This window comes from Sturnira hondurensis, unplaced genomic scaffold (assembly GCF_014824575.4).
Source record: "Sturnira hondurensis isolate 20B ecotype Veracruz unplaced genomic scaffold, ASM1482457v3 Scaffold0023417, whole genome shotgun sequence".
Classification (NCBI taxonomy): Eukaryota; Metazoa; Chordata; class Mammalia; order Chiroptera; family Phyllostomidae; genus Sturnira; species Sturnira hondurensis.
In genome coordinates this window covers 75,152-88,262 of record NW_028096048.1, presented here as the reverse complement: position 1 = coordinate 88,262, position 13,111 = coordinate 75,152, and the positions used below count along the sequence as shown (strand labels likewise).

General features: G+C 40.3%; 1 protein-coding gene across 1 annotated transcript; it reads left to right on the top strand.

The window, feature by feature from the left end:
* The first annotated feature begins 4,960 nt into the window (after positions 1 to 4,960).
* On the top strand, positions 4,961 to 6,705 carry LOC118981031 (olfactory receptor 52B2-like). Its single transcript, XM_037037760.1, has 2 exons — positions 4,961 to 5,047; positions 5,752 to 6,705. The coding sequence occupies exons 1-2, from the start codon at positions 4,961 to 4,963 to the stop codon at positions 6,703 to 6,705; spliced, it is 1,041 nt and encodes a 346-aa protein (XP_036893655.1).
* Positions 6,706 to 13,111: the final 6,406 nt, after the last annotated feature.

Sequence of the window (13,111 nt, the reverse complement as noted above, 5' to 3'; positions counted from 1 at the left end):
AAAACACTGGCTGCATTTTCCAACTCCACCAGCCCTCACCTGTGGGTGTGTACAAGGAGACCTGACCTAAATCCTAAATGTGAGGATTGGCTCTGATGTATGTAAGGTACTTTGTACATTGTTAGGAAAATTACATAACAGTCAGTTATTTTAAATGTTATCTTATTCTAATTACTGTGTAACATGCTGTGGATGCTAATATGGTAAGGCAATTTTTTACTGTCCTCCAGGAGAACACTGATTAGTGGGAAAAGGCACACACGAAGTAGGCAATTTCAGTAGAGTAACAAGAGCAGGAGAAAAAACATAGGGATCTGTTAGGAGAAAGAGCAGAATGGTTCAGAATTTAATATTGGAGCTGTGTTTTGTTTTTAATTTTATCGTTGATGCTATTACACGTCCCCATTTTCTTCCCCCTTGCCCACCTCCACCCAGCACCTGCCCCGCCCTCCCCTCTGACCATCACCACACTGTTGTCTGTGTCTATGGGCCATGTATATACATTCTTGGCTACTCCCTTCACTTTCTTTCATCCAGTCACCCTCTCCTACCTTCCCTCTGGGAGCTGTCAGTATGTTCAGTGTATCTATGCCTCTGTTTCTATTTTATTCATTGGTTAATTTTTTTCATTAGATTCCACATATAAGTGAGATCATATGGTATTTGTCTTTCTCTCACTGGCTTATTTCTCTTAGCATAGAAAAATAGGAGTTTTCAAGACAAACTATGGCAATATAAACATGCTAGGCAGAGAGACCATTATTGCAAATGAGAAGAAGCAAATAAGAACATAGTGAGCATTGAGGACTCTGTGTACCCTGATGTGGGCACTCCCTGCAAGCGGATGAGGCTGAGGAGAGAGGAGAGGGAAATTAGAAGGGTTTGGGGAGGTGAGCAGGAACGTGTTCCTTGTGCTTTGGAGCTTGGGTCTTATTCTAAAGTCTAAGGGATACAGGGGACTGATGGAGAGTTTCATTTGGGAGTAAGACAACATGAAATTGACATATTGCAAAGAGTATTCTGGCTGTAATGTGGACTTACTACTGGAATGAAGTGAGACGCACTTGGAGCGAATCTTCAGATACAGCAAAACTAGTTTGAAAACTCACTGTAGTCCAGGTAGACTTGTGGAGCTGTGGATGCTGAATTGAATAATGCTCCCTCCATATCTGGGAATAAAGCAAGGCTAATGAGATGCCTAGGATGCAAATTTAAGGGGGCATTGACTTTCTGGATCTTATGTGAGGCTATAGATTTTATGCCCTAAACACCTCTGTGGAGCTTACCACTCAGTACACAAACAATCAGGGAATTATTACCGATGCAGCAGAAAAGGAATTAAGTGTTTTCTTGAATCATTTGTCCCTGTCTGCTGTTTAGCTGGAGGCAGGACCAGGGGCCAAGTCCCAGAGGTCACTCCCCTGGGACTTTCCAGGAGCAGTAAGTGTTCCTAGGCTCAGTCTGTGCAGTGGGGAGTTTGCCTTCTGCGATTGAGGGAATGATTGCAGGTATGTGACTTCCATTGCACATATAGCAAGTGCAACATTTCCAGGGAACTCAGACACCAGACAGGTAGCAGTTACTGTAACCACATAGACTGCAAAGGGGCATTCCTGTGTCTGAGGACTGACCTCAGAAGGTAAAAGAGGTCAAGAGGTAAAATGTAGTTTTGAATACTTTTCTCCATGCTTCTCATTGTCTGGACCTAAATTTCACCCCTGTTTTCCCAGCAGTAATTCTTCCCTATTTCTGGGCTCAGCTTTCTTGTGGTCTTCCCCAGGAATAATTTCCACTCCTCTACCTTGCTTTCTGAGCCTTCCTTGGTGATATTTTACGGCTGTGATAACTTCATTTCTACTTTTCATTCACGGAAACACATATGAGGAGATTGCCAGCAGCCTGAGGCCCCTGGATGAAACAGGCTTTAAACAGGGTCTATTTCAAGAGACGCTCTAACCTTTTAACTCAAGGTAGAACTCCAGATCTGAAATGTGCCTGGGTGGGTGGTCTGGGGAAAGGGAGTTCTTGATAGGTTAGGGAAGTTAGGGATGCTATGTGTGCTTCTCAAATCGTATCTTTATGGTTTGGCTAAATCCTGACTTTGACTTCCTAGTTACTCATGAAGTCTGGGCTCACCCATACAACATTTTCTATCTGAAAATCTTGAGACACCCTATCAGAGATGTTATTTTTTTTTCCAGCAAGGTAATGTTTGTAAGTGGAGAAATTGCCCTAGTTTTTAACATTAGGTAACATTAGGAATATATCTTAATACAAAGTAAAGACAAGTATATATTGTTCCATACACATTTCTGCTCTTTAGTAAATGTAACTCCCTTTTCTCTGTCATGGTAACAGTCAATTCCAGAGTTCACAAAGGACCAGAGTTAACTGAACAGAAAATTAGAGTACTGTGGATTAGAGGAAATATTGGGTAAATTTCTTTAAGGTTTGAATATATGAATTTCTGTATTTTTAAGACTATAAGATGCACCGACAATAAGACACACCTAGGTTTTAGAGAAGTAAAATAGGAAAAAGAATTTGAAGCAAAAAATGTAAAATATTGAATAACCTGTGACCCCACTCTACCTCTGCCCCCCACAGCGAGCCAGGTAAGGTACATTTGGACTATAAGATGCACCCCCGTTTTCCTCCCAAATTTGGGGGGTGCATCTTATAGTCTGAAAAATTATATTTACTTATTTATTGAATAATCTTGGTAAACTTCAGTATAGAATCTCAAGCTGAATTTCAGAAAAAGCACTCATCAAATGCTATAACTGTAGCTCCACTCATTCCCAAGTACTATTGTCCCTAATTTTAGTGATAGCACTTTATAATTCATTAAAACCTTCCACTACTGAAGCTTCAAAAACATCTGTACCCATGGATAAACATTTATTAAACGGGCAAACAGAAAACATCTATATCAACACCTTTGTTCAGATAGGTCACAACCCTAGGTGCAGGATTTTTTTTTAAATATATTTTATTGATTATACCATTACAGTTGTTCTATTCCCCCTTCATTCCCCTCCACCCGCACCCTCCCTTCCCCACCATTCTGCCCCCCTTAGTTTATAACCACGTGTCTCAAGTTCTTTGGATTCTATATTTCCCCCACTATTCTCGCCCTCCCCCCTATCTATTTTCTACCTACCATCTATGCTATTTTCTGTGCCTTCTCCCCCTCCCACCACCCTGTTTCTAACCCTCCATGTGTTCTTCATTTCTATGGTTCCACTCCTGATCTAGCTGTCCTCTTGGTTTGCTTTTGTTTTAGGTGTGGTTGTTAATAGCTGTGTGTTTGCTGTCCTTTCACTGTTAATATTTTTCATCTTCTTTTTCCTATATAAGTCCCTTTAGCATTTCATATAATAAGGGCTTGGTAATGATGAAGTCCTTGAACTTGACCTTATCTGAGAAGCACTTTATCTGTCCTTCCATTCTAAATGAAAGCTTTGCTGGATAAAGCAATCTTGGCTGTAGGTCTTTGGATTTCATGACTTGGAATACTTCTTTCCAGCCCCTTCTTGCCTGGAAGGTCTCTTTTGAGAAATCCGCTGACAGTCTGATGGGTACTCCTTTGTAGGTGACTGTCCCCTTATCCCTTGCTGCTTCTAGGATTCTCTCCTTCATTTTGGTCTTGGCTAATGTAATTATGATGTGCCTTGGTGTGTTCCTTCTTGGGTCCAACTTCTTTGGCACTCTCTGAGCTTCCTGGATTTCCTGGAAGTCTATTTCCTTTGCCAGACTGGGGAAGTTCTCCTTTATTATTTGTTCAAATATGTTTTCCACTCGTGGCTGTTTCTTTCCCCCTTCTGGTACCCCTATAATTCGGATGTTGGAACGTTTAAAGATGTCCTGGAGGTTCCTAAGCCTCTCCTCATTTTTTTGAATTCTCATTTCTTCATTCCTTTCTGGTGGGATGTTTTGTTCTTCCTTCTGGTCCATTCCATTGATTTGAGTCCCCGTTTCCTTTCCATCACTATTGGTTTCCTGTGCATCTCCCTTCATTTCAATTAGTTTAGCCTTCATATATTCCTCTAATTTGTGACTTTGTTCCTCTAATTTGTGACTATAATCTACCAGTTCTGTGAGCATCCTGATAAATAGTGTCCTGAATTGTGCTTCTGAGAGGCTGGCAATTTCTTGGTCGCTGAGAGTTATTGGCTCTGGGACTTTGAGTTCTTCTTGTGCCATCTTTCTGGTTGTTCGTGCCTGTTCCATAGCAGGATCAGAGCCCTAAAGTGTTCACTAGAACAGGGCAACTAAGTCGCTGGGTTGTGACGTTGTATGTGGGGGCGGGGTCAAAGAGCGACAATGGCTCTCACCGGTATTGCAGGGCAACTAAGTCGCTGGGTTGTGAAGCTGTATGTGGGGGCGGGGTCAAAGAGGGACTATGGCGTCCTGTCCTCCGCCTGCCGCCACGGCCCTCACCGGTGCCGCAGTTGCTGCCGTCACCTGGCCCACGCGTTTTGTCCCACTGCTCGCGAGTGTGCCACCGCCATCAGCCCTCACCCCCTGGGGCCTGCGTGGTCTGTCTCACTGTGTGCGAATATGCGCCTGAGGTTTGCCCCGCACCTCAACTGGTTACCGTCTGCCTGCACGCCTGGGTCGGGGGCCCTGTCCTGCCTGACCCTGCTCAGTGCTGGCTCCGCCCCTCTTACCGTCCCCGTTGAACGGTTGGATGTAGTCGGACTTCCGTATAATTCAATTTTCTGTCCTTTGGTTGTGTCTTTGTTTCTCCAAACCTTTGTTTTATTCAAACTTGGTTGTGGGAGAAGGCACAGTGTTTCCACCTATGCCTCCATCTTGGCGGAAGTCTCCCAGGATTTTTATTGAATAGGTTGTGAACTCCTTTTCCTCTCTGTGCACATGTTGACGTCTCTGTCCGCATGGAAGGTGATCAGTAGATGCTTAGGTAATCAATAGATCCATAGCTGATTAGGCAATCATGAAAAATAAGATGGGGAAATTTCTAGAATTGGAGCGAGATCCACGTTTGGCATGGCGTCTGAGTTTTCACAGTCATGAAATATCGGTAGCAGGTTGCAGTGAGGTTCCCATGAAATTTGAATGAAAGTACCTTGTAAATGGTAAGACATTGAAAGTATCATTTATTATTACTTAAATTACTATTGTTGACTTTTCACTCAAAAAGACACCTCTGAAAAAATTTCTATTTATGACCTATATACATATTTAAGTTTAGCAAACTCAAGGCATCAGTTCTTTGAATATATTAAATGCCTAAAGATAAAAGAATACCAACCAAAAAGAAAATAAGAAACAAGAACAATTAAAAAGTAGTTGTTAGATAAATGTGTGTGCTAGATAACAAGCCTGTTGTTTATTTCAACAAGAATAAAACTTTGTTTTTATTTTTACATTCTTTATAAATAGGCTTAAAATGCTTAATCAGATAATAAGATTAATTATTATAGATTTTTAAAAAATGTGTGGACCATCATGTTAAGTTTATATCAATTGTGTAAGAAAACAGTACCTACTGCAGGGTTTTCCCTGGGAGCATCTTTTAAAATTTCTTTGATCCCACTTAGAATCTTTCTCTGCAAAACAGATTACTGCATATACTTAGGACCATAATTAAAACCTCTGAGTGGGTGGAAATTCATTAACTGAGATTTTCTATAGCAGATGTGAGCCTACTGAGAGTTATTAGTAAGTATACATATCCCAGTTGATTGTGACAGACTCACTCTCTAACTCTCTTTCTCCTTATAGGTAAGTGATGAAAATTTAACTTCACACCGTAATTCAGGCGTGGCAGCTCCCATATATTCCACTGTCAACTATATGTTTGTCCTCATTGGCATCCCTGGCCTGAGAGACTTACCCATGTTGATCTCCGTCCCCTTCTGCCTGATGTACCTGGTGGCTGTGGCGGGAAATGCTATCCTGATCTGTGTGGTGGCAGTGGAGCGCAGCCTTCACGAACCCATGTACTTCATGTACTTCTTCCTCGCCTTGCTGGCACTTTGGGATCTGATTCTATCCTCATCCACAGTACCCAAAGCCCTGAGGATCTTCTGGCTCCATGATGTGGACATCTCCTTTGGCAGTTGTGTAACCCAGCTCTTCTTTACGCATTTTGCCTTTGTAGTGGAGTCAGGCATTCTTCTGGCCATGGCTTTTGACCACTATGTGGCCATCTGCTACCCACTGATGTATACCACCACTCTTAACCACGATGCCACTGGAAAAATTGGGGGTGCTGTAGTGATCAGGAGTTTTGCAACTGTTTTCTCCATTGTCTTTCTTGTGAAACGCCTACCTTTCTGCCGGACAGACATTACCCACACATTCTGTGAACACATAGGGCTAGCAAAGCAGGCTTGTGCTGATATCACCAACAATATCTGGTATGGAATCTCTGTGCCATTACTCAGTGTTATGCTAGATATGGTGACAATAGTCATCTCCTATGGGCTCATTCTGTGGGCAGTCTTCAAGCTGCCTTCCCGTGATGCTCGGATGAAAGCACTCAGCACCTGTGGTTCCCATGTCTGTGTCATCCTCATGTTCTACCTTCCAGGGATTTTCACTGTCATCGCTCAGTGCTTTGGCCGAAAAATCCCCAAGCATGTCCACATCCTGCTGGCTGATCTCTTTGTTCTTGTTCCCCCGATGATGAACCCAATTATCTATGGAGTAAAGACCAAACAGATTCATGAATGAGTGGCTCTTTTGTTTTCTACAAAAGGGAAGTATTGCTGAGGTTGACTGGATCACATTGTGGTTATTTATAGGCAAGAAGGAAGAGTCCTATTAGAAAAGAAGAGACAGTTGCCACTTAAAATATCTGCTATGAAATCAGTCTTTTTTTGTTAAATAGGGATGATCCAAATTATATGAATCCTGTATTTCAGAGGTACTGTAGTAAGTTCTTAAAAATCAGTGTACTCATGAAATGCTATTTTTGTATCTCCATAGGGTTCTATTGTATTTAATAATATAACACCTCTATTTCTATCAAACAAAAAATTTTATGAAATATAAGTACTTCTTCATCTACTACTTAAATTTTAGATCTCTAAGTGCTCTCCCCACCTATGATGAATACAACTTAGAAAGAGTGAACACAAACACTGCATACAAATATGGGAAACATAAGAGTCTCCTCCCACCCCAACTTCTAGCTCATTTTATTCACAAAAGACCTTAACAATATTGTAACACAAATAGGAATACCCAATGATACTAGATAATACCATTCTCGCAAATGAAATGAAAGGATATTTACTGCTGTAAGTATATGATTTGTGGGGATTTTTAAAAAAGAACAAGATAATTAAGTGTTTGGAGATAAAACTTGCCTTGGCAGAGATGGGAGGGAGGTGAGGAGCACTGGGGGAGGACAGGGCTGGGAATACAGGACAGAAAACTGTACTTGAACAAGAGTTAAATAAATTTAAAAAAAAACTTGCCTTGGATGCTGGGTGTCCTATGCAACCTTCCTAATTTGCATTTGAACAACCCTCTTTTTAAACTTCTTAGTCTCTATCTCACAGGGTTGTTGTATGAGGACCCAATTAGAATGAATGCTAAAACACTTTAGGCACTATAAAATTTTGCACAAATGTGTTGTGGCACTGTAGCAAATGTTATTATGTTCCCTGGTGTGAGCTTTTACCCTTTTTATGGTCAAAGGTTAAAAATACAACAGAGGAAAAGCCCTGTCCTTTGTCTACAGCAAAGTCTCTTCTCCTTTCTTTCCCCACCAGAATTCATCTACCTACAGTGAAGCAGCCCCCCACAGCTTTTCCCTATCTGATGGCATCACCCACTTTAAACAGATGACATTAAGCTGCAATTCTGGCTTCTGCACTACCCACACTCCAGGTAGTGTGGGCCGGCCCTGTCCTTCCAGCCTTTAGAAGTCCCTACGGGAATTTCAAAGGAAATTTTACCTTGGTCTATAACCATAGAACTTTTTTCTTCCAACTTATCTGCTCAGATTTCTGGCATATTATGGGATGTAGAGAAAATATGTGTGTGTGTTTTCTGAGTGGGGTTTTTGAATACATTTTGTCAAAATCTTGGGATTCTGGGCTAAGACCACGTCTTGGGAAATTAATTTAGAACTACAGTTAGTGAGATAATTATAGATAGTGAGGGTACTCCAAAGAGATCAACCTAACTCCAGAAGTATGGAAACGTGGCTGAGATAAAGACAATGATCTTATCTTTTCCTCAAAGGGCATTATTTCCCAGCAGTCTCCAAAGAAACTCTCTCAGAGGAAGGGAAAAGAGAGAGAGGAGAAATAGTCTCTCCAGATTTTATAAGCAGAAAAAACGTATTTTTCTTTATTTTTTGACTTTATATACATAGGCCATTTGTATAGCCCTAGGGCTAAGAATTGGGTGTGGAGGCCCACACAATAATTATTTGTTTTTTATGTCAATAATGATAAACTGTCCCTGATCAAGAACACTTGTGTGTGTTCAGGACAAAATTGATAGTATTAATATTTAAGAACCAACATGTGATCTGTACAAACTTCTAGTATAAATGGTCTTTTCAAGCCTTTAAGTCCCGGATGGTTGCAGTCCCCATGTCTACCCTTGTCTCTCCTTCCCATTCTATTACTTGTAGCCACAAAAATCCACATACCTAAAGGAACCTATCTAAATCACAGTAAAATAATGTGTCCCTCTCCCATCCCAACCATACTACCAAATTTAGAATGTAAAGGTTCATTGGGGAAAACATGACCAACGGACATAAATTCGGAGGTCGGAAGAAAAGAGCCCAATAGTGGCTGAAGCTCAGGCTTTAAGTTAAGAAGTGAGCGCTAGGGCCACACCAGGGCCTGTGAGTGGTTCAAAATGACTGTAGTCGATGGTGTACTGGTGAATGCACAATAACTGACTTTATTGTGCAGGAGTTTGACTCGTAGATGAGCTGATTCACAAAGTGTAGATACTTCCACTATGGCAAATGTTAAGTGACTTCCTGGCCAAATTTCAAAAAATTTAAGACCTGCACTCACGGTACATGTGAGGGATGATATTTATCCTGCAGAAGGCAAATGCTTCACCAGGAAAACAATTAGCAAAATGACACTAAAACTCTGTCCAGCAGTGCCCACCATGACCTTGACAATTGTTCTAGGTGTCAAGACACTGCTGTATCTCAAGAGGGAGCAAATGGCCACATAGTGATCAAATGCCATACCCAACAAGACAGCTGAGTCCAGAAAAAAACTGAAGTGAAGAAAGAATGACTGGGTGAGGTAGCTAGGAAATGCAATTTCCTGAAATTTCAACCATAATACACCAAGACTTTTGTGTACATATGTGGTGCACAATATGAGTTCTGCAGAGGCCAACCTTGAGAGGAAGAAAATCATGGGTTCATGGAGGTTGTGGTGCATAGTGACGAGGTAGAGAAGGATGCCATTACCTGCAAGGGCCCTAAGGAATTCTGATCTAGATAAGAAACTGCTCCAGTGCTGGGGCCCCAAGTGAAATGATTAAAAGTTGTCAAATTCAACATGGCCATTGTGTTGATTGTCTTTCCGTAAAGACAAAATGTCATATTTGATTCCTAAGACTAACTGTCCACAAATTCCTTTTAAGTGTTTTCTGCAAGTAGGATTCCTCCCTTCTTATCACCTAACAAACACTAGGCGAAAAAAATGCAATCTATCTCTTCTCACAACCTCCACAGCATTTTCCAAAAGAAACCTCAATTATTCCAATCTATAGACATTACCTTACCATAACTGTATTGTTACTATGTTGAGACCATGTCCCAACAGATCTATGACCTAGGAGCATATCGGTCTTTTGTTGTCAATTAAAATTCCAAATTGTCTTGTTTTCACCAAATAACTCAGTCTGTGATTTTTCAAAGATGTCAATATTAAATATCCTATCTGACACAAGTCTTAAGAAATAACAGGGGCCATGTGTGAATTAACAAATCGGCATTTAAAAAAATGCCAGTGTATCACTAGGGCTCAGGTGAATTAATATACTACACTCCAGAATTTACCCCCACCTCTTCAATATCTGGAAGACAATCTGTAATTATTCTTCTATCAACTCATCAACAATGTTCCTAGGCTCATTATCTTCTTCCAGCCTGCCGACTTCCTGATCAGCTGCCCTACTATGTCATCACATGGTTCTCACACGGCTGGAACACAGTGAGCTGAGGGTTGACAGCAACCTTGCTTCTTCCTTCAGCCCCTATCTCTTACCTGCCAGCTCTATGATCCTTTTTTTAAATCCCTATTTGATGTGCCTACTCCTTTTCTTTCCTACTTCCTCATCTACTCAAGTCATCTTAGTCACTAATTGAAACCCCAGAAAAAGAATTTTGGTCCTTTCAATACATTATAAAGCCTTTTCCTTCTGATGCTGCCATAGTGCTCTTTTTAAAATATGAAGTTATCAACAGATTATTTTTATTTTCAGTTTTGCACTCAGTACTTTCCTTGTATAGAGTGGTTCTACCTGTGTGAATGAGTCTCAAATTCTTCCCTAAAATGTATGCTCAGAGGCCTCTCCATATTTCTCCATCATTCCTACACCTCATTGCTTGTGTTATTGCCTTTTCTCAATATGTCTAAATTCCACTCATTTCTCCTGATCCTTACAAGTGCTGACACCTTCTCCAGGAAACCTCCAATTTTGTTCAGCTCTGCAGTCTGCTGCTCTGCTTGTGCAATCAGTTTTAATCATTTTATCATACAATCAGATGGCTGTATTGAGTGTTTCATTACATTTTTTTTACTTATTTTCTTGAATTTTCTTTCCTATATATGTGGCCAATCCTGTGTTAATGATTGAGTGTTTATTCCTCCTGAGGAAAAAAAAAAGCTCTGTCTTCATGTGTTTCTTTCAGAATAGAAGAAGGCAGGATTTCACATAGTCAACTATTAATACAGTATCAATAAAATTGATATTTCTAAAAGACCTGTATGCAGAAAACTACACAACACTGAAGAAAGAAATCAAGGAAGACACAAACAAATGGAAACATATACCATGTTCATGGAGTGGAAGAATTAACATCATCAAAATGTCCATACTACCCAAAGCAATTTACAGATTTAATGCAATACCTATTAAAGTACCAATGGCATATTTCACATACATAGAACAAACACTTCAAAAATTTACATGGAAACATAAACGACCCCAAATAGCAGCTGCAATGTTGAGAAAGAAGAACAAAGTAAGAGGGATCACAATACTTGATATCAAACTGTATTACAAGGCCACTGTAATGGCATAAAAACAGGCACATAGACCAATGGAACAGAACAGGGAGCCCAGAAATAAACCCAACTCTCTATAACCAATTAATATTCGACAAAGGGGGCAGTAACATAAAATGGGGTAAAGATAGCCTCTTCAACAAATGGTGTTGGGAGAATGGACAGCTATGTGCAAAAACATGAAACTTGAGCACCAACTTACACCATACACCAAAATAAATTCAAGGTGGATAAAAGACTTAAATATAAGCCGTGAAACCATTAAAGTCCTAGAGGAGAACATTGGCAGGAAAATATCAGATATTTCACGCAGCAACATTTTTACTGGTATGTCCCCTAGAGCAAGAAATATAAAAGAAATAATAAACAAACGGGATCTCATCAAAACAAAAAGCTTCTGCATGGCTAAAGAAAACAGCGTTAAAATAAAAAGACAACCAACTGTATGGGAAAACATATTTGCCAATGATATCTCCGACAAAGGTTTAATTTCTAAAACATACAAAGAACTCACACGACTTCACTCTAAGAAGACAACTAACCCAATTAAAAAATGGGGAAAGGACTTGAACAGACACTTTACCAGGAGGACATACAGAAGATCCAGAGACACATGAAAAGATGCTCAATATCGCTTGCTATCAGAGAGATGCAAATTAAAACCACAAGGAGATACCACTTTACTCCAGTGAGAATGGCTATCATAAACAAAGCAATAAACAACAAATGTTGGAGAGGGTGTGGGGAAAAGGGGTCTATAGTCCACTGTTGGTGGGATTGCAGACTGGTACAACCACTGTGGAAAGCAGTATGGAATTTTCTCAGAAAACTAAAAATGGACCTGCCTTTTGACCCAGCAATTCCACTGCTAGGATTGTATCCTAAGAACCCTAAAACACCAATCCTAAAGAAAATGTGTACCCCAATGTTCATAGCAGCACAATTTACAATAGCCAAGAGCTGGAAGCAACCTAGGTGCCCATCAGTAAATGAATGGATTGAAAAACTATGGTACATTTACACAATGGAATTCTATGCAGCAGAAAGAAAGAAAGAGCTACTACCCTTTGTGACAGAATGGGTAGAACTGGAGAACATTATGCTAATAAGCCAGGCAGTGGGGGACAAATACCATATGATCTCACCTTTAACAGGAAAACAACAAAACAAACAAGCAAGCAAAATATAACCAAAGACACTGAAATAGAGAACAGGGGGACAGTGACCAGAGCGGGGAGGGGAGGGAATTTCAGGGGAAATAGGGGAAGGATTTAGAGGAACAAATATAAAAGATACATGGACAACAACTAAAGGGGGTGGAAATGGGAGGGTGGGGGGACCATAGGGGGGTGGGCTGGGATAGGAGTAATAGACAGAAAACTGTACTTGAAAAATAATTAAGTAAATAAAAAAATTGATATTTCAAGTCTACCATTATTTACTTATTTTTTTATAGTTTGCAAATAAACCCTTCTACTGTGTCCCATTTGAATCGAAGAAAAAAAAACATATTTTTAGGAATATAAGACACATTAGACCATAGGATGCACCTAGGTTTTAGAGGAAGAAAATAAGAAAAAAAATTTTGGAGCAAAAAATGTAAAATATTTAATAACCTGTGGCCCTGTTCCACCACTGCCTTCCCCCTCATAGCAAACCAGGTAAGCTACATTCAGACTATAAGACGCACCCCCATTTTCTCCCAAATTGGGGCAAGGGGTGAGTTTTATAGTCCAAAAATATGGTATACGTATATTTCCTTGGCTTAGTGACTCTTCCTCCATCTTCGAAGCTAATAACAATAAGCTTAGTCTTTCTCATATCTCGTTCTGACCTCTAAACATTTTAGAAAA